This window comes from Abramis brama (assembly GCF_963993115.1).
Source record: "Abramis brama genome assembly, chromosome: 18".
Taxonomy (NCBI): domain Eukaryota; kingdom Metazoa; phylum Chordata; class Actinopteri; order Cypriniformes; family Leuciscidae; genus Abramis; species Abramis brama.
This window is the reverse complement of record NC_139980.1, coordinates 19225327-19248109: the sequence shown is the minus strand read 5'-3', so window position 1 is coordinate 19248109 and position 22783 is coordinate 19225327. Positions and strand designations below refer to the sequence as shown.

The 22783-nt window shown below is 40.3% G+C and overlaps 1 protein-coding gene across 1 annotated transcript in view; it reads right to left on the bottom strand.

Moving 5' to 3' along the window:
- The window catches only part of LOC311068185 (exostosin-1), a 345962-nt gene that overhangs the window by 44691 nt on the left and 278488 nt on the right, over positions 1 to 22783 (bottom strand). Inside the window, exon 6 of the mRNA XM_084090477.1 lies at positions 14674 to 14806. Within this exon, the coding sequence (XP_083946603.1) occupies positions 14674 to 14806 (133 nt within the window). The remainder of the gene's footprint in view (positions 1 to 14673; positions 14807 to 22783) is intronic.

Genomic DNA, 22783 nt, shown 5'->3' with positions numbered 1-22783 from the left:
TACAGGGTGTCCGCGAGACGTGTGTGTTGTGCTCTTTAACGGTCCACCTGGAAACAAATGCCATGACGCCAAAATTCCTTGTGGAAGAAGAACACAATCTTGTCTACAACTGTGACAATAAACGCTTACCATGATCAATAAACACTGGATTTTCATAAGTATGTGAAGTTCGTGGCTCCATTGTTGCAGTAAACTTGCACAACATTCTTGAATTAATAATTTATAGATGCACGCTGATCTGTTATTGCAGGGACATCGACATTTTCATGCACCTAAACATGACGTGGAACAAAATGAACCAATGAGACTAACGAGACTAATAGAACCTTATAAAGGTGCCAGTGACAACCCTTCTAAAACCACAGCTAGATTTCATGTTGGGACTCTAACCTGAGCCGTAGGTCTCACCCTCAGGGTACCACGAAGGAAATGGGCCATCCACCACCTAATGGCACGTGGAAGGAAGCTATGGCCACTACGTACACTCTAAGTGTGGATGGAGGAAAAACCTGCAGTCTTGAAGGAACTCCAGCACGGGGCCATGGGGCAGTTAACTGGGTTCAACTGACGCCTTCGGCACCATAAATAGTCCAGTCATTTTAAGCCAAAATGGGGGTCAACCATGAACAAATTGCAACAGAAGCAAACTCAACTGATTTTGTATCCTCAATATGTCCTGAGTAAGGAAATACAAGCCCCGAAGAATCCCATTAGGGGAAAGTTTCGAAAAAGACCCAAATATAGCCTATTCATACGCCTATTCATTCTTTTTCTTATGTGAATAGGGTAAACATTTTAACCTTTAGATATCACCATGAAAATTACTGAGTGGATTACGTACATCAAGACAAACAAAAAAATGTATTACAAGTTTTTTTAAATTGTTTGTTAACATGGACAAACGGTGCATAATCTAATTACGTATGTGCTAATTTGCATAAATAACACACCAGGTCTAAACATTGGGTCTAGCCAGGTGAAAATGTCTTGTTGAATCTTCTTGACATATAACAGTAAAATACTTAATGTTAAGGTTTGAATGGGACCCATTTAGGCTACCCATGAGCATTAATACATAGAGGCAGGAAGAAGTACTTTAGAAACCAGCCTTTATTCATTTTTAAGAGATTGGGTTTGGGGCTGGGTCCGTGGAACTGTTTCTGGGGGACGAGTCTGAGGGAAGAACAGGAGACAATGGTAAGGAGAATGCAGAAAACAAAAGGTAGGCAAAATAAAAAGTGAATCCCCAGAAACAGGCCTAGCCCCAAACCCCATCTCTGCAATAATAATTAATAAAGGCTGGTTTAAAGTACTTCTTCCTGCATGTATGTATTAATGCTCATGGGTAGCCTAAATGGGTTCCATTCAGACCTTAACATTAAGTATTTTACTGTTATGTGTCAACAAGATTCAACAAGACATTTTCACCTGGCTATTCAGAACGCGAGATCAAGAAACTAACTGGAAATGAAAATAATAACAGGCCTTATTCATTCAATTTATAAACATTTTGTTTCATATAAACCGCCTATAAAGGCTATGCGTGTGATGTGATAATGAGAACATATTTGCCTCTGCCCTTTTCTCTTCAGAGAACCTGTTGCTATCCACTGATCCATGTTGTGGTTCTAACGGCACTGAACTTGAACGTCACGGCCGAGCGCCACTAGCCTATTTTAGTAATCACACAATAACTTGACAATTTAATTTAAATTTTATATCAATATAGGCCTACATATTCTTTTTACTTTTTATTTTTTTATGGGAATTTCCTGGTAAAATTAAGGTAAAAAAACATTATTTAATATTTTATTTTGCCTTTCCACGGACCACCTGCAGTACCCTCAAGGACCACTAGTGGTCCGCGGACCACAGTTTGGGAATGGCCGATCTAGAAAGTTGAGAATCCGGGAGTCCTCCTTTGGAGTACCAGCTGTAGTACCAGTTGTAGAACCCCACAGAGAGATAAATCGGTGGCCCGATGCAGTTCTTTAATGGCATCGGGCCCCATACCTTGGCCCTCGTCCAGGTCCCTCAGCAGGTCGGCCTGGTATGCTTGCAAGATGCCCATTGTATGTAAGCAAGTGCCCGCCTGACCTACCACCATATACGCCTTACCCACCAGCTAGGATGTTGATGTCACCCAAATCTGCCGCGTTGATGCTGAGTACGTCCAACATCAAGCACTCCAACTAGAAGCCGCAGAGCGAGCTTCTGTATCCCGAGTCTGAGCACTGGAGCTAGCGGTTGATAGCTGAGAAAGGGCTGAAGCCATCTCAAACTCCTCCACTAGCTCCATCTGCGATCCCCACGAGTGAAGCCAAATGAACGGCGGGGAGCACAAACCTGTCCGCTTTCATCAAACAAAGCCAGGTGGGAGTGAAGCGTTTTCAAAGGAAGCCGTTCACATTGTGCTCAGTCAGCCCCCTAGAGAGCTGATTGTGCGTGCTCTGCACCCAGGCAGCTTACACAAAAGTCGTGTGTATTCCCACCTGTGATGTAATGTGGGAAGGGAGGAACACACTTCTTAAACTGCTGCAGCTCACTTGTCATTTTATTCACTAATAGAGCTAAGTTTTGTATGGCCTAGGGGACAAACAAACACCAAATAGCGTTACGTGTTACGCCATCACATGTAACGGGGCGATGCAGCGCAAATCAGAATTGGACTAGCTGACACTGTCACGCTGAAGGCATTCCCGAAAGTGTCATCATATGATGCAGCGCGAGTTCCCTCGAGAGGGAACAGTACATTTACAGACTTTCCAAGCTCATGTTTTAATTGACCATTCACTGGCTTCAGAACAACCACCCTGATGTGGCAGGAAATTATAAAATAATAATAATAATAAATATAGCTGCAAGCAGCAATTACCGGGGCCAAGCAGAATAAGACGAAAAGACATGCTAACATTGCTGAAAGTGTCAGACCAACTGCAACAATGAGCAATTAAAGACATTTAAAGAGGATTTTAGGCAAAATGGCTGAAAAATCATATAAACAGTAATTAAAAATATGATTTAATTGATTATCACTTTCAACCAATAGGTGGAGCAGTTACAAAACTGATGTGATGTGGTCAGAGTGAAGTGACAATGACACATACAAAGTTTGGTGTCAGTATGTCAAGGCATTGCAGAGATAAAGCCTGAATAGTCCTTTTGGCATCATGCCTCAACTTTTCTGCTGCGCTATACGAAAACGGTTTTGTCTATCGACACGAAATCCATAACTTTTAGTCGGCACGGTCTGGAGATGATACGATTCGATTTTGGTGAAAATCGGACAAACGGTCTAGGAGGAGTTCGAAAAAGTAGTGTAATGGTGGACCACTCTTAGCTGGGACGTATTGCTTAGCTTCTTTGACAAGCTATTTGAGGTGGATGAGACGGGATTCCAGCAGATAGGTAAACAGGGCAGGTAAGCAGAGCAAGGCAGGCAGCAGGCAGGTAAGTAGGTTAGTAGTAGCAGACAAAGCATGGACTCCAGTAATCCAACAAACGACTGTTAAGTGGTTGAAAAATGGTGGTTAAAAAAGGCACAACTTAATATCAAAAATAATGTCCAAATAGTGTTCAATAGTGATTCAAGTAATTCAGTATCGATTCTATAGCGATTCAATAGCGATGTAAAAAACTGTATGCTTAATACGTTCCAACAGCTTCCTTGTTCTTTTTGTTTTAGAAAGGTGAGAGGCGGCCATCTTTATCTTCAAACATTCTCACCGACTGTCAAACCAAAAGTCCCTACAAAATAAAGGACCCTAAATCTAACAAAATATACCAGTGCTCAGTGGTGGACAGTAACGAAGTAAATGTAATTCGTTACTGTACTTAAGTAGCTTTTTTGCGTATCTGTACTTTACTGAAGTATTTAAATTTGGGAAGACTTTTACTTTAACTCCACTACATTTCAAAGTCAAATATCTTACTTTTTACTCTACTACATTTTCAAAATCAGTCGTTCCTTTTTATTTATGAGTGGATAAAAACTTAACTGGTCAAATGAGCCACCAATCACAGTACAGCGCGCACGCTTTGTTTTGAACTTGCCTTGGCGGTATCTACTAAGCGCGAACCAGAGCCGTTAAATATGAGGGTTGCGACCATAGACAGTATATAAGAGGTTGCGAAACACTAGGCTTGTACTTGTTCGACTTGAACCGGCGCTGCACAGACCGATCAGTTTATGACATCAAAGAAATGAAATCGCGAGAGCGATTGAAAAGCATACAGAGCCGTCTACTCTCTAATCGCTCTCGTGGTATTTTAATGTCATTCACCGATTGGTCTGTGCAGTGTGCAGCGCCGGTTCAAGTTGAACAAGCCTACTGTGATCTCGCCGCCGCGCGGTCACATGATTCGTGTAGCTCTCAATAGTTCCAAACAAATCGCGTTGCCAATGATTTTAAGCGGGGCAGAGAGCAGCAGCTATTATTGCAGCAATTATCAGTAAATATTGATGCATAATGAACATTGCTTATTACGTTGACACTAAAATGACTTGCTAGCATTTTTTTTTTCTGGGGAGCAGCAGAAACACTGCATTAATACGTTTTGGTGTTTAATTTTGGAGGGAAATTGGCTGCTCCGATAACGTAGAATATATATATATGTGTGTGTGTGTGTATATCAATGGCATTGTGCAGGTTTATGTGAATGTATCATAACATTATGATGTTTATAATTATGACCATAGACGCTCGTGAAAAATATATACAGTAAATACTGTAAATGTATTATACCTTATGCGAACAGTCCCCTTCCCTCCAAAATGAATCACACAAAAAATGTATTCAATTCAATTCAATTAAAAAAAAATATATAATAAAATATATATATAGACTAATTAATGTCATTTTATTATTAGATTGATGTGCCAAGAGTGACATTAGAGTCTTCACGTAGACTGAGTTAAGCAAGAGTCTTGTGACAAAAATTATAATAGGACATTATAGCCATAAAAAATATCATAGTACTTGGATACTTAAGTACATTTGAAAGCAAATACTTTTGTACTTTTACTCAAGTGAATGTTTAAAGGCAGCACTTCTACTTTTACTTGAGTAATATTTTACCTTGAGTATCTTTACTTTAACTCAAGTACATGGTATGTGTACTTCGTCCACCACTGCCAGTGCTCCAATAGCACAACAATTTAGATTAACCTAAACTCAAAATGGCTCCTACATAGCTCCCTTATAGCTATTGCAGGAAGCAAGCTATAACTAACTAAATGTAATTTTCCATGGAGCCATATATTATTCCCTTAAACTCATTATGCATTATTCACAAGAATAAATGAGTGCAAAGATTCAGTGTATGCATCTGTATGACAGTGTGTGCACGTGCGCAAGTTCATTCAGGTCTCACTCAGCTTTAGATTGCTGGCCTTCTACTAGCAAGCAGATCTTACTGATAGGTCTTTCAAGCTGGCTTGTTTTGGTTTGAAGCCGTACACTGCGGACCAAGCCTTTGGAGTCAGGGAAGGCTTCAGTGACTCTAGCCAGCATCCATGATCCTCTTGGCGCCGTGCTATCGGCTACTAGCACGACATCTCCTGGACAGAAGTTGCGTATGACACGAGACCATTTTTGCCGTGTTTGTAGAATAGGGAGGTACTCTCGGGCCCAGCATTTCCAAAATAAGTCGGCAATGTACTGGATCTGTCTCCAACGATGTCTGGTGTAAAGATTTACGAACAAACCTGGAGGTAGAACAGGCTACACCTTAAGCTGCAGTATATGATTAGGCGTTAACGGCTCCAAGTCATTTGGGTTATCAGAAACAGTCGTGAGTGGACGGCTATTGAGAATGGCCTCAACCTCACACATTACTGTCTGAAGGCCTTCATCATCCAGATACTGCTGGCTGGTGACTGACTGTAACGTCGTTTTGATCATGCGAATCAACCTCTCCCATATCCCTCCATAATGGGCACCATGGGGAGGGTTTAAATGTCCATTTCACTCCCTTTTGGAGCAGACTTTTTTCAATTTGTTGCATGTTCCAAGATTTCAAGGACTCTTTTAGTTCCTTTTCAGTTGCAACAAAGTTTGTTCCATTATCTGACCGCAACTCAGACACTGGTCCTCTTCTGGCAATGAAACGTCTGAATGCATGAATGCAAGAGCCAGTATCAAGTGAATGTGCAACCTCCAAGTGTATAGCACGGCTGGTAAGACATGTGAAAATCACGCCGTACCGTTTTACAATGCTGTGGCCTCGTTTTACCTCTAATGGCCCAAAATAATCAACCCCTACATGCATGAAGGGCGGAAGGTCAGGGGTCAACCTGTCAACTGGCAACTCTGCCATTTTCTGTTCACCTGCACTCAACTTGACTCTTCTGCACCTGGTGCATTCATAAACTACCTTTCTGGCCAGAGTGTTGGCGAAAGGAATCCAATATTTTTGTCTGAGTTTGGAGAGCATGAAATTTCTTCCACTGTGTCCAACTTCTTGATGGATGTGCTGAAGTTAGAGTTTGGAGACGTGATGGTCCTTAGGGAAAATAGCAGGGTGTTTATGCTCAGTGGGCATTGCCATTTTACTCAGACACCCACCAACCCTTAAGATGCCATTGGCCAGAAGAGGATCTAACCTGTAGATGGAGCTGTTTCTGTTTACATTTTGCATGCCTTTCTGCAAACAGGCTATTTCTTGTGGGAATCCCTGCCTTTGGCAAAACTGTAAGATTGCGACCTCAGCATCCTCTAGATCACTGATTGATAGAACATATGGACCTGTCTTTTCATGTTTTCCTTTTCTTGTGGTCATGATATGTCTGTTTAGATCTTTCTTGCCATTCTTAAATAATTTCAACAGAACAGACTTGAACCTCAGGAACCATGCCACAGCTTTCTTGAGCCTCATCCAAGTTGAGAAATAATTCATGAGGTAAGTAGTGGCGTCACAGTTTTCCTTCACAGCAACATTGACAGTGACAACTCCTTTTCTTAATTCAGGGTCATCTTGAGAGAGAATGGGCTCAGATGGAAGCTCTGGCCAGCAATGAGATGGTTCCTTCAGAAAGTCTGGGCCACTGATCCATGTTGTTCTTTTCAAGAATGTGATGACATGTACTGTAGTCCCCGGGAGGCATAATCAGCGGGATTGAGTTTTGTGCCTATATACTTCCATTGGGAGACATCTGACGCACTTCTGATGACATTAACACGGTTTGCCACAAAGGTTAGGAATCTTCTGCTTTCATTCCGGATGTACCTTAGAACAGTCATGCTATCTTTCCAAAACAGAGACCTTTCCAATTCCATATGCAACTCCTCAGATAGCATCTTGTCCATTCATACGGCCAAAACTGCAGCAGTGAGCTCCATTCGTGGTGTGGTCATCAGTTTTAAGGGTGCAACTCGGGCCTTTCCCATTATAAAGGTGACGTAGACCTTGTTGCTGCTAGTCAGCCTAATATAAGTAACTGTTCCATACCCAAGGTCACTCGCATCACAGAAGTGGTGCATCTGTGCTGTTTTGACATCTCCAAAGTTGTTTGGTACAAGACATCGGTTGACCTTGAACTCCCTCACTCTTGAAAGATCTTGCCACCATTGCTTCCAGGCTTGAGCGTGGACCTCTGGCAATTCTTCATCCCATCCAATGTTCTGCTTGCATAACTCTTGCAAGATGTGTTTTGCCAGAAAGGTGAGAGGTGCAAGGAATCCAAGTGGGTCATATATAGAACTGACCATGGACAGAATCCCACGTCTGGTGCATGGACGCTCCTTTATGGTCACCTGGAATGTGAAAGTGTCTTCCTTAACACACCATTGCAAATCGAGAGCTCTTTCAACTGGCAAATCTTCTATGTCAAGGTCAAGATTCTTTATGTCCTTGGCCCTCTGTTGTTACTAATCCATTTGGTCAACTTAAAGCCTCCAGTTGCACAGAGTAATTTCAGCTCTTTACAAAGTCTAATGGCATGGCCCTCTGTGTCCACCGCCTTCAACAAATCATCCACATAGAAGTTGTTCTTGACTGTGCTAGTTGCATCAGCTGAGAAGCACCCCTTGTTATCCTCAGCTGTCCTCTTTTAAGCATAACTTGCACAGATAGCTGATGATGTTGCGCCAAAAAGATGTACGATCATCCTGTACTCTTTCAGTGGCTGACTAACGTCCCCATTTGGCCACCAAATGAAGCGCAAGAAATTCACATGATGAGATGGGACCTTTACTTGATAGTACATTTTCTCCACATCAGCCATGATAGCGATGTTGTCAAGACGAAAACGGACTAAGACCCCAATTAAGCTGTTTGTAAGATTGGGACCTTGAATAAGTTCAGTGTTCAGTGAGGCACCCTGATAAGCTGCAGAGCAGTCAAATACCACACGCAAGCTCCCCTTCTTTGGGTGAAACACACCATGGTGTGGAATATACCACACTTTTCCATTTTCCTGCATCAACTGGTCTTGGGGTAAAAGTTCAGCATGTCCGCATGATAGGACCATTTCCATAAATGCCCTATACTCATTATGAAAGTCACTATTCCTTTGAAACTATCTTTTTAAAGACAATGCTCGTTGCTCTGCCATGTGACGGTTGTTTGGCATCATAGGATTATCCTTCTTGAATGGCAAAGGCAATTGATAATGTCCAGCCACTATTTCAACAGAGCTGTCCATTATCTGCATGAATTTGTAGTCTTCCACCGACATTTGTTTCTTTTCCTCAAAACTCTTTTCTGGGAAATCATGGTTGTATTGCTGAATCAAAAGTTCACTCAGGTTATCAACAGAAATCCAATGTGCATGAACATTTTTCTGACCTTGCTTGTTGATGCGTGCATCCTCAGTGTGGAGAAGTCCATTCACCACCCAACCTAGCAGTGTTTTAACAGCAAAGGGACCATTACCCTGGCTATTGATAATTCTCCAAGGTTCCATCAATTTGGGTGCATTAATCCCAATCAGAAGGTCAATCCCAGCATTAATGTTGGGAATATCAACATCTTGAAGATAAGGCCATTTTCGAATATCTTCTCGTCTGGGGATATGTTCCGTTTACTGGAATTTCCTGCTGAGTGTAAACTTCAGGTAATTTTATGAATTCCTTTCCTTCCAGGCTACACACTTCCAGGCCCTTGACTACCAGGCTGTTAACAGATTTCTTTTACCCCATAGTGCGCAGAAGTATTTGTTGATGTCTCCCATTAGCATTCAAGTTCCTCCTAAGTTGTTCTGTGCAAAATGTTGCGGAACTCCCTGGGTCAAGGAAAGCGTATATCTGAACTACATGATTTGAATTACTCATTTTGACTTGAACTGGTATTATTGCAAGTGTACAATTTTTATCACTACAATCAAGTGCCTCTGTTTTCAGTGAAACTAACCCACTGCTCACTGCTTTTTTGTCTGAAGGACCTGCATTACTCTGCTCTTTCGTTACATTTTAAGGTATATGCAAGATAGTGGGATGTAATTGTGAACAAATTGAACAGGTTTGTCTATTTTTGCAATTCAAACTCATGTGTCCTTTAGCAAGACAACCAAATCAGACACCTTTAGTCTTTAGCAGCTCAACTCGTGCGTTGTGAGACTTCTTCATCAGCTCTTGACATGACACAATCTCATGCTCACCATTATAGGCAGGACAGAGTTTTGATGAACTGTTTTTGGGCACATTGGATACTTGCATTGTGCTCTCTGTGTTGTTCTTTGGCACAACTGCTACCGTTGTGGCGAAACTGCTCCCTCTGCTCTTCTGCATGGAACTCATTGGCTTGCTACTGTTAGCGGCTGTTTTTGGTGACCTTCTGTTTGAGGAGCCGTCTTGGAGGTTACGAATCCTGGTTATAGAATCCTGGCCTGAATCCTAGTTATAGAATCCTGGTTATAGAATCCTGGCCTGCCTTTCCAGGAAGAGGACAAGATCGGCAAACGTGGCTTATGCTCCTGTTCGTTCCCTGATGTCAAAAGCATGTGATCTCCATTTTTTGCTCATCCATGTACCTTAATGTACGCATTACATTACAGCATCCACGGAGGAAAAGAACATAACTGTACAGAGCTTCTCCATTGTCTGATGGGATATTATTCCAATTTAAGGCTTTATCCATATAAGCATTAGTAATTATAAATTCATCTCCAAAATGACGTTCCAATAGCCGTTTTGCCTCTGCATACCCCTGTATCTGCATCCATATGAAGGCAACTTCTGACCAGCTCCTTAGGTTGGCCAGAGGTGTATTGTTCAAGGTAATACAGTCTGTCTTGGCTATTGCTGGTGTTTTTCTCAATACAGTGTTCGAATGCCTGCATAAATGGTCTGAAGTTCAGAGGTTCACCGTTAAACATGGGTAGGTGCCTAGTTGGAAGTAAAGTCATTTTCTGTTGCTGTGCAATAAGATCAGCAACAGCACCCAGGTTGCTGGTATCTGAGCTTAAAGGCGCATGTGGAAAGGAAGTACCTGCAGCTGCTTGACTGGTCAGATTCAATTGTAAGGTCTGAACAGGCCTTTGTGACCTCCGCGGTCTTGTATCCTGTGTTAAAACCTTTTGCAATGGTGTTTTGGGAACAGTAGAGATTCTGGCATATTCCACTGGTGAGGGTTCTGGATGAACATGTTCCTTGATTCTGTCATAATTGCTCTCCAGATACGCATTCATGCCATCTCCTGGCAATTCTGAAACTTCTGTCGATATGAGTTTAGAGTTCATAGTTTCAGCATCAATGCACTGTAACACTCGCACTTTTGCATTAGCTGCAGCCAACTCTGTTTCAAGTTCAACTCTTTCCATTGCATTTTGCACTTTAATTCTTTCCATTTCCAAGGCATGTTTTTTCTTCAGTCCTTTAGTACGTTGCAATAGAGCTGCCTTTTCAGCTTCAGCTTTTAAACGTGCGGAAGACACTGACGAAGATTTTGAGGCAACACTGGCACCAGAACGTGAAGGTTATACTTTACTGGCAAGTGCTGCCACAATGGATATACTGTCCAGAGGAGACACCACAGTTTGGGGTTCATAGCTTTGAGCACTCTTCCACATTTCTACCTCATTCAAAAATGTTTCAAAGGTTTGCATCTTTGGTTGGTACCAATCATCATTGTCATTTTTCTTTTCCTCTTCCTCATACAGCACTTGCACAAATTGATGCACATCTTTAAATTCGTCCAATGCCACATGGAGCTGTTCAATGCCTGTGTCAACGGCTTCAGTATCTCCACCTTTTAATAATTCCTTTAATTCATTAATTCTACGTGTACACACGCCAAGTTTTCCTCTGCGCGTTGCGCAAAGCTCTTTAAGTTTGTCATCAGCCATATTTTAGCTTTTTTGAGAACAACAACAACAAAAAAAAATGTATTTTCTTTTTCCTTTTCAAAAAATTAAACACAGCACAGTTATCTTCAACTCAGTTCATTCTCATCTGGCTTCATTTAAGCTTATATATGCATGAACAAAAATCATGGTCCGCTCCAGTAGCAAATCCAGTAACAAACGATAATGCACTCCAATAGTGAACTTGAAAAGGTAAATTCTCAAAAGATCCAAAACTTCGTCAACTCCAAAGTATCAAAAAAAAAAAAAAAAACTCTTACGCTTCAATAACAGTCAAACAAATGCTTCCATGGGTTCCAAACAATTCGATTGTGAAGCAGCATAAACGGTTGCAAAGTTCTTTACTTATTGTAATGGCGGACCACTCTTAGCTGGGACGTATTGCTTAGCTTCTTTGACAAGCTATCCCACACAGATAAACTTAAATTGTACCTTTTTTGAGGTGGATGAGATGGGATTCCAGCAGATAGGTAAACAGGGCAGGTAAGCAGAGCAAGGCAGGCAGCAGGCAGGTAAGTAGGTTAGTAGTAGCAGACAAAGCATGGACTCCAGTAATCCAACAAACGATTGGTAAGTGGTTGAAAAATGGTGGTTAAAAAAGGCACAACTTAATATCAAAAACAATGTCCAAATATAGCTGCAAGCAGCAATTACCGGGGCCAAGCAGAATAAGACGACAAGACATGGCTGAAAGTGTCAGACCAACTGCAACAATGAGCAATTAAAGACATTTAAAGAGTTTTTTAGGCGAAATGGCTGAAAAATCATAGAAACAATAATTAAAAATATGATTTAATGGATTATCACTTTCGACCAATAGGTGGCGCAGTTACAAAACTGATGTGTTTGGTCAGAGTGAAGTGACAATGACACATATAAAGTTTGGTGTTAATATGTCAAGGCATTGCAGAGATAAAGCCTGAATAGTGCTATTAGCATCATGCCTCAACTTTGCTGCTGCGCTATACGAAAACGGTTTCGTCTATCGACACGAAATCCATAACTTTTAAATCAAGATGGCGGACAGGAAGTTCGGCCAAATAAGGAAAACGTGGTATCTATGTTCTCAGCTTGACCCAAGGAATCTATTAAGACCAGTGGCATTTCAATAGCCAGATTTATTCAAAAGTTATTAGCCTTTTTGGAAATTTTGTTATAACTTTTGACCACTAGGTGGCGCTGTTTCGAAATATTTTGAGTACCTTCAGGGGATGGTGCTGAAGGCACATTCTGAGTTTCGTAATATTACACCAATGCATTTGTTTAGTATAGCATTTTATTTCACAAAACTGTATTGAAGTCAATGGGAATTTCATGTTTTGTTCTATTATAGCGCCACCAAGAGGCTCAGTCCCACAATTTTTTTTTATGTGTCCTCAGAGTGAGCCCATACATATGTGTGTCAATTTTGGTGAAAATATCTCAATTCACTTCAGAGTTATAGACATTTATATGGAAAAACACGTAAAAAATGACTGACACATGACTTTGATTGAATTGTACTACCCCTTACTATCAATATTTTCGCATTAAGGCATTAGCATATAATTAACAAGCTATGATTTCAAACTTCTGACGGTGGTTTCGTCTCGATCGGACAAACGGTTTCAAAGATATCGCCTAATGTTTTTTAAGTGCTAAATCACAACGCTACACAAACCGTAAGGCGAAACCTAGCATGTTTGGTATCGTTGGACTCAGCAACGATTCAGGAGTCGAATGACATGAGTTTCGTGAAAATAATTCGATCACACCCAAAGTTATAAGCATTTGAAAAAAAAAAATTCACCACTAGGTGGCGCTGTTTCGAAACTTCTCACGCTCCTTCAGGACATCGTGCTGATGACCCATACCAAGTTTCGTAACAATTCGTTCATGCATTCTTAAAATACAGCATTTTAGCACAAAATTCAAAATGGCCGACAGTCAAAATGGCCGATATGGCCAATTGGATATCATTCGAATCGGCATGTTACCCTGAATCTAACGAGACCAATTTTATGAATTTTGGACAAACTGTTCAGAAGTTATAAGCAAAAATAGCCATTTTTCATATCTCCGGACCAGTATGGTGCTGCGCCGAAACGCAGCATGTTGCCTCAGGTCATGCTTGTGATGACATGTACCAAGATTGGTCTGAATCCGATAAAGCCTTGCGGAGATACAGCCCTACGACTGTTTTCGCAAGCGCTACGTAAAATTTGTTTGTGCGTTTATTGAAAACGGTTTGACGAATCAATTTGAATTCCATAACTTTTTGTCAGCACTGCCTGAAGATGATCTGGTTCAATTTTCGTGCAAATCGGACAAACCGTCTAGGACTTGTTCGAAAAAGTAGCTTTTTCGAATGATTCAAAATGGCGGCCATATTTTTATTACGGAAAATGAAGTCATAGAGTGCAGTCGAATCGGCATGAGCTCAGGAATCAGAGGAAAAAAGAATTTTGTTGATTGGCCTTACGGTTCAAAAGTTATTAGCAAAATAAAAGTGAAACTTTGGACAGGTGGTGACACTAGAGGGAATGACTTAGAAACACCAAAATTGGTGTATTTAATGTTGGGACTGTCCTCTATCAGAATGTCAAACCAAAACAACTTTCCCGCAATCGGTTCTATGGGCTGCCATAGACTCCCATGGCGGAAGAATAATAATAAGAACGGGAACAGATACAATAGGTGCCTCCGCACCTTTGGTGCTTGGCCCCTAATTTGCAGAGCTGTGAACAAAGGAATCAAGAATTGTGTCATTGTGTATGCAAGCCTCAACATCTAAAACATTTTCAAGGAAGACAGGGACATATCAAACCATCGGTGCAATCCACTGGCCATGTTGGATGATATCTCATTACCTAATAAACAGCATGTATTGCAGGTAGCCGGATTTATAGTGTTGCCCAGGCAGAGCGAATCACACCGTATATCACGGCACAGTGAAGTTCTCTCAAGTTATGGCCTCAGACAGGGAGTCTAAACTGCCCTGTCATCAAAATTATGGAAAGTGAGACTAACAACACCTGTGACAGAAGAGTATAGACCATCTATCACTTCTGCAATACAGATTTACTGCTGACATGTGAAGCCCAGGGACAAATCCATCACAAACCCCTACACGAGCATGCAAACACACAGGCCATGCTTAGGGAGGAATATGGTGAACACAAATGTTTCACCATTCACTATGAGATACACACACACACACACACACACACACACGCACACACACACACACACACGCACACACAGAGAGATAGACTGCTTGGAGGGAAACCAACATCTATCTGAGTTATGATTTCATTTTCACTGCAACAAAGTTTTACGGCATTGAGCTGGAGGTGGTGAGGAGATGCACACACACACACACACACGCTCACCGAGTGTCGAGTAGTAGAAGGGGAAGAGGGTGAGGTCGCTGGAGAACTCAGGAAGTGCGTAGAGTCCTCCAGGCAAAGAATTCCACATCATCCTGCTCCTGGTCATGTGTGTCCGTATCCGGTCATGGATAATCTGCAAAAACAACACATACATTACTATTAATATACATTAAAACATTAATATACATCAGTATTTACAAGTTACAATTACCATTATAGCTGCGATTAACAAATTATGAAAAATTATGAAAAATTTCACCATGTGCAACATGTTCCTGGATTAATATCTTTGTTGATCCTGGAACAACATTCCAATCAACCAATCAGATTTGAGGGACAAGTTTACAGTTTATGTCAAGTTCAGGCTTACAGCCATTATGTGCTTATGTGCTTCTACATCAGTGTTATTCACCTATTATTTCCCTCTGATTTTGATTTTGAATGTTGAATTTAGGAACGTCTTACTCTGCAAAATCATGGTGACCGAGGTATAAGCAGTCGGATCGGTGCTTTGGAATTAGTTTGGATTTTCAAGATTTGTTGCTCACTTGCAATGTAGAGTCTTGAGGATCTACCTCTCTGATATTTCCTTCTTTTTTTCATGTAAAAGGAAAAATGGGCTCCTACATGTTTGTCTTTAAGAAATACTATTATGTTATGTCTACTTAAATAAAAACTTGTGTGTGTGTAGAATTTACACACACCTAAAAAAAAAATCATAAATTTTATTTAGCAATTGAAAAAAGTCAAGGTTAAAAGGTGTTTAATTTAGTGTAAAATTTTATGATTTCATTAGTTATTAAATTTAGAAGTAGTCTAAGTTGATGTTAATTTTAAATTAAACTATTGTAAACTATTAACTGTAAAAAAAATGTTTTAGTATGTAATTAACATTAACATTGTATTGCTCATTGTTAGTTCATGATACTTTATACATTAAATTATGTTATTTTACATGGCTCTCTCAAATATTTTATTCTGATTGGTCAGTCACAATGTATTGCAATGATGTATAATGACCGCATATCCAGTTATTTGAGGCCAGTGTCATATCAAATTATATTTGGTGTAGAATTTGGTGTAACACACTGCGGTCACCGTGATTTTGCCAAGAAAGAAAATCTATTGCTAACCATTTCCTTACCCCTGAACCTAACCCTAACCCTATCCATAAGTTATCCCTAAAATCAGATGGAAATGATAGGTGAATGACATTGATAGGTGAATGTGGAATTTTTAATTGCTTTAAGCAAATCAAATTTATGCAATTTTGCCTATAAGGTAAACATATATTTTAGGATGGTTTATTTTTAATGGAAACAGATTGTTTTTTTTTTGTTTTTTTACATTTTTTTGCAGTGTAAATAATTGTCTGACTAAGCGTGTCACTGATAAGACATTTTAAAAAATGAAACGTGCATATCTTATGGTTTCCTTGAAATTATATCCTTCAAATACAATAGTATTTTTCATAATATTGGGAAGACCCCGAAAATGGTTATCATTAGGCTACTGTCTGTCTGTGCATGACACCAAGTGTGTGCAGCAGAGGTTCTACAGCCTACTGTCATTGGAGAAACCGGCCAATGGACTATTTGATCACCGAGCGAGTCCTTCAGTGTCTGTCATTATACTGTCTATGTTGCTAAGCCATCTGCTTAAACGGGGTAAGTGCGCATCATTGATCATTATTCGCGCAAAATAGTTCTGCTATTTATAACACAATTTAAAGCGGAATTATCATGCGCCAAGCAATCCTTGCTGTAGTTAAAACATTAAAACACAGCATTCCACAGGAAAAGTGTTCAAAAGCAGTGCATCCACTACAAATATTTAATTGTTTGTTTATTTGGTGATTTAAGTTACGTTGAACGTTTGCCGGTTCCCACCTCCTTCTTCCCTAATCAACGAATTGTACACTATAATGGATTATAAAATAATAAAAGGTACGATTTTAAAACAGTTTCTTCTCATATCAATATGTTATGTCCCCCTCATTACTTATGTTGTGAAAAGCTATGCAATAAGTGATACGACTGTACATTATCCTTTACATATCCTTCTTGTTTGAATTTATTCATTCGTCTAGGCTAAAAGCTGCTAGTTAGGAGCTATATATTTTTTCTCGCGTTGGGGTCCTAATTGCACTGTCGGGGTTTATTTTGCGACAACAACTGGATGTACATTATCTATTACTGAACAAATGTAATATTATTGTAAAATGTCATGATTATGAAAAAATGTATGGCTGACCATCCCTATGAACACATTAACTCAGTATTGTTCATTATTAGTTCATGATACCTAATGCATAAACAAATGTAACATTATTGTAAAGTGTTACAAAAAAGATAGATATATCAACATAAAAATATAACCCTTCAAACCAGATGTTGTAGAAGCCAGCTTTGTGTGATTATGCCTCAAAAATAAAATAATCAACATGGCCGACTATCTTATCAGTCTTCAGAGGCAACGCCCAGACAACATTCTCAACAGTATGCACACAGGCCTAATTACTCAAATTAAAAGCATTAATCTAATTTTATTACAAGACTAATTAATCACAGTCTGCCTCACCCTCATCTCATTTAAGCCATAAATAACCTGTAACACACACACACACACACACACACACACACACACACACACACACACACACACCCTTTACTACAGAATGTGTCCTGAGTCCTTCTCCCACTGGGCTTGATTGGTTCTGTCTTTCCAGAGCCAATTACGATCAACTACAGTCTAAAACTCTCATGTCAGGGAGCATGTGTGTTTGTGTATCTTTGTGCATTTACATGCTGATGTTTTAATGTGCTGTACGTGGAGTGTAGGGATTTTGTCAGATCCACGCAGCAAGTGAAGCATCTTGCAGCTCTTGTGCAGTGGAGCAGGGAAATGAACTCAGCGTGGCATATGTTCCTGAGGAAGTGCCCGTAAACCCGAGTCCACGGAGAGGGCATTTGATCTATGTGGTTAATTAGGCAGCATTTATTGCTGCGTAGAAACACACCGCACATGCACGAGTGTTGAAACATATAGTTTGTCAACATGGTATGGTGTGGACCTCACAATGCACTAACTATCAGTCTATACAACAAAGTGTAAATGGTCCCTATAGTATGTTTTTGTACTAATTCTACTTTTTCCTAATGATCTTCGATGTTATCCTGACACCTATTGGTCTGGATGAATGAAGAATGTTTATTAAGTGCTTTAAGTTATTAAATCAATAACTGCAGCACAACTATGGTCACAAGTTAAGTCGTTAGCCAAATAGTTCAAAGATTAGGTGATTCCCAAAATCGTAGTTCCAAAATACATTTGCTAACAGCATTGCAAAATTATGTGAATGAACTACAGGTCTCAGTAAGATTTTTGTTTTTTTGAAAAGACTGCATTTATTTGATCAAAAATACAGTCAAAAACAGTAATATTACAAAATGTTATTATAATTCAAAATATCTGTTCCCTTACAAGGAAACAAGATGCTGTGAAAAAAAATAAAAAAATAATGGTGAGCGCACAGCTGTGTGTTCATCCCTGCCCACATTATATAACAGGTGGGGATACACATGTACTGTGTGTTGCTTGTTTGCAGTGCAGCAAGCTTAGTCAGCTCTTGAGGGGCCGAAATGTGAGCATTGTGAGCTGCTACCGTTCAAGGAAGTACGCCTCTGCTCACGTACCTCGAGGCTCGGGTCCCGCTTCTGCCGAGGCAGTGTGGCGGCTCAGGTTGTGGGGTTCGCACATGGATCTGGCAGAGGGGTTAGAGATGGGACTCACCCTTTCTCTGCCTTCACCTGCCAGGTCCAGTGTTTCGTATCAGGGTCTGTAAGCACGCTCTGCGGTTACTTCCGCCACGAGTGAAGGTACAGCAATCATCCAGTTCTGAGGAGCTGGATATTGTTTGTATCGAGAGAAGGGACACTGAAGACTCGTCACTTCAGACTCCTGCATTTGAGGAGCTTGTGAATGTTGTCACTCGCGCCGTAGCCAAACTAAACATTGACTGGCCAGCCGAGAAACCGGAGCTTTATCAGAAAAGCAAATTAGACTAACAACCACTTCGTCGAGGCTTGCGTTTTTTTCCCAGGGCGCAGTGATTCCCAGCGAGTGCTTTTCCGAACATCCGTCCGGAAACATAGCGGCATCAGGTTGCTCGCTCATTCCGAGGAGGGCTCTAGAGCAGACAAGTCAGTTGCTGCCTGCAGGTTCGCCGCTTCAGGGCACTGCGCTTGCTGCTCAAGCTACACCTGTAGCCAGTCTCGAGAGACTGGATCTCTTAGTAAATTTTTTTGGCAGAGTGGATACATCGGTTTCTGAGGAAGTTTCTGTACAGACAACACATCGGTGGTCTCTAACATAAACAATCAGGGGGGTCTGCGGTCGCGCCCCTTATACAAGCTGGCTCACCAGATCCTCCTGTGGGTTCAGGGGAAGTTGCTCTCTCTGAGGGTGGTGTAGCAAATTAGCTCAAAAGATATATATACAGTGAGGAAAATAAGTATTTGAACACCCTGCTATTTTGCAAGTTCTCCCACTTAGAAATCATGGAGGGGTCTGAAATTGTCATTGTAGGTGCATGTCCACTGTGAGAGACATAATCTAAAAAAAAAATCCAGAAATCACAATGTATGATTTTTTAACTATTTATTTGTATGATACAGCTGCAAATAAGTATTTGAACACCTGAGAAAAATCAATGTTAATATTTGGTACAGTAGCCTTTGTTTGCAATTACAGAGGTCAAACGTTTCCTGTAGTTTTTCACCAGGTTTGCACACACTGCAGGAGGGATTTTGGCCCACTCCTCCACACAGATCTTGTCTAGATCAGTCAGGTTTCTGGGCTGTCGCTGAGAAACACGGAGTTTGAGCTCCCTCCAAAGATTCTCTATTGGGTTTAGGTCTGGAGACTGGCTAGGCCACGCCAGAACCTTGATATGCTTCTTACAGAGCCACTCCTTGGTTATCCTGGCTGTGTGCTTCGGGTCATTGTCATGTTGGAAGACCCAGCCTCGACCCATCTTCAATGCTCTAACTGAGGGAAGGAGGTTGTTCCCCAAAATCTCGCAATACATGGCCCCGGTCATCCTCTCCTTAATACAGTGCAGTCGCCCTGTCCCATGTGCAGAAAAACACCCCCAAAGCATGATGCTACCACCCCCATGCTTCACAGTAGGGATGGTGTTCTTGGGATGGTACTCATCATTCTTCTTCCTCCAAACACGTTTAGTGGAATTATGACCAAAAAGTTCTATTTTGGTCTCATCTGACCACATGACTTTCTCCCATGACTCCTCTGGATCATCCAAATGGTCATTGGCAAACTTAAGACGGGCCTTGACATGTGCTGGTTTAAGCAGGGGAACCTTCCGTGCCATGCATGATTTCAAACCATGACGTCTTAGTGTATTACCAACAGTAACCTTGGAAACGGTGGTCCCAGCTCTTTTCAGGTCATTGACCAGCTCCTCCCGTGTAGTTCTGAGCTGATTTCTCACCTTTCTTAGGATCATTGAGACCCCACGAGTTGAGATCTTGCATGGAGCCCCAGTCCGAGGGAGATTGACAGTCATGTTTAGCTTCTTCCATTTTCTAATGATTGCTCCAACAGTGGACCTTTTTTCACCAAGCTGCTTGGCAATTTCCCCGTAGCCCTTTCCAGCCTTGTGGATGTGTACAATTTTGTCTCTAGTGTCTGTGGACAGCTCTTTGGTCTTGGCCATGTTAGTAGTTGGATTCTTACTGATTGTATGGGGTGGACAGGTGTCTTTATGCAGCTAACGACCTCAAACAGGTGCATCTAATTTAGGATAATAAATGGAGTGGAGGTGGACATTTTAAAGGCAGACTAACAGGTCTTTGAGGGTCAGAATTCTAGCTGATAGACAGGTGTTCAAATACTTATTTGCAGCTGTATCATACAAATAAATAGTTAAAAAATCATATATTGTGATTTCTGTTTTATTTTTATTTTTATTATGTCTCTCACAGTGGACATGCACCTACGATGACAATTTCAGACCCCTCCATGATTTCCAAGTGGGAGAACTTGCAAAATAGCAGGGTGTTCAAATCCTTATTTTCCTCACTGTATATATATATATATATATATATATATATATATATATATATATATATATATATATATTAGGGCTGGGGGAATTAACGCGTTAATCTTTGCGATTCATTTGAGATGCTTAATAAAAATAATAACGCTTAATAAAAATAATAACGCAATTAACGCAACACTTTTTTTTTGCCTCGTTTTAATGACTTCCTGTTGCGGCTGCTATTGAAAAGGCCGAAAATATGCCGTCCCGCCCCTCCGTGTTCGGCGATCAGGTTTCATTCTCGCGCAGCTTTCATGAGCGGACGTCTTTTCCGCGCCGCGCTCTCCGTTCTGTGTGTGTGTGTGTGTGTGTGTCGGCGCGCTGCTGCGCTCTTTGCTCAATGTTCCGCTCCGTGTTTGCGCTGCGCGTTCTGCTCTGTCGTTCACGGCCCAAACGCTCCAATCATGTACCGATCACGCACTGGAAAAGCAAAGTCAGCTCAAATAACGTGAAATTTCTCAGTAGTAGACTTCTGTTTTCAATAGACCTACTGAGCTGGTATAGTCATGCTGGACAACAATGGTAAAATGACCTGCTCTGATCACATGCTCTGGTAATAATAGCTTTGTAGGACTATATTTTATTTTGATAATTAGTAAAAAAAAAAATATATATATATATATATGTTAAATTGATTATGTTGATTGATTATTGAAAAATAATAATATATTGATATATTGATGTTTAATATTATTTTAATACAGGGCTATTAATTAGGTTATTCTAAGTTTAAATATTGATGATTACAAGCTTGGGGGAAATGCAATTAATTGCAATTAATTAGAGCAAATTGTGCAATTAGTTAATTTTTTTAATCGATTCCCAGCCCTAATATATATATATATAATTAATTTCAACGGATTATAATTAATTATAAATATTTAAATTATTTTTAGAATTGACTGTAGCAGAATTAATAGTACAATTATTTAATCAGTTCATCCAATGAAAGCAAGCATAATCAATTATTAATTCTAGGAAATTATCTTCCTGGCCAAGAAAGAATGACCATTTCCAACTAAAGTAAATAATGTACTAGCAGGGTAAAAGCATAGGTATCGCTAGATCAAGATGTTTAAGTGACTTCAATATTTGTGTGAGTGGCAAACACAGAGACAATAAAACGTGGATATAATGGTTTAATAAACAAAACTACGGTAGGCTACACACACAACTAAACTAAGCAAAGATTGTATACAGAATCAAGAAAGTGAAGAAAAGTGAAGAAAGAGAGAGAGAAGAAAATAGAATGGCAAGATTACAATCAGTTAACCACAACCTATGAGAAACATCAAAGAATCAGGGTCACCTTAAAGGGGCACAATAACTTAGAAACGCATCTAAAGGCTGCGAACGGGTACTTGCATTGACTTCGGTTGCTGAACCGAAATCCAAGTCCAGATGCAGGAGATTCTTGAGATTCTTGATGATTTTGCCAGGAGTACGCTGAAGCGTTCGTTTGGGTTCTTGGGGTGGTCCATGTTGAATCTAAAGAAATTAACTTGGTACACGTTGAATCCATAGAAGTTAACTTGAAGATGAAGTTGCCGGAAGGAGACAGGAAAATGTTGTCTCAAAGAGATTGAGCAAAGATCTGAACCACTAAAGGTCAATAATCAGTTCACACCCATTTGGTGAGGTGACCAATCAAAGATGACCGGGAGAAAGTCTCTGTTCCATCTTATCTCCATTTGCATGTTCATGGTGGCATGGAGAATTTGTGCAGTCTTTACACAAAAGTATGGTAAAAATATTATGATGCAATTTATCATAACATGTTGTACACCATTGATTATAAAATCAAAAGAGGATTCGTTTGATACCAAGAAAGATGGGATTTGAAGACATTAAAGCAGTGATACATCATCTTTGGATATCAACATTTGAAGTTACTCTAACATAACTAAAGAATATTAACTAGGCTAATAAAACATAGGGACATGCATAAAACACAGGATAAATACTATACACATTTGGGAAAGTTTG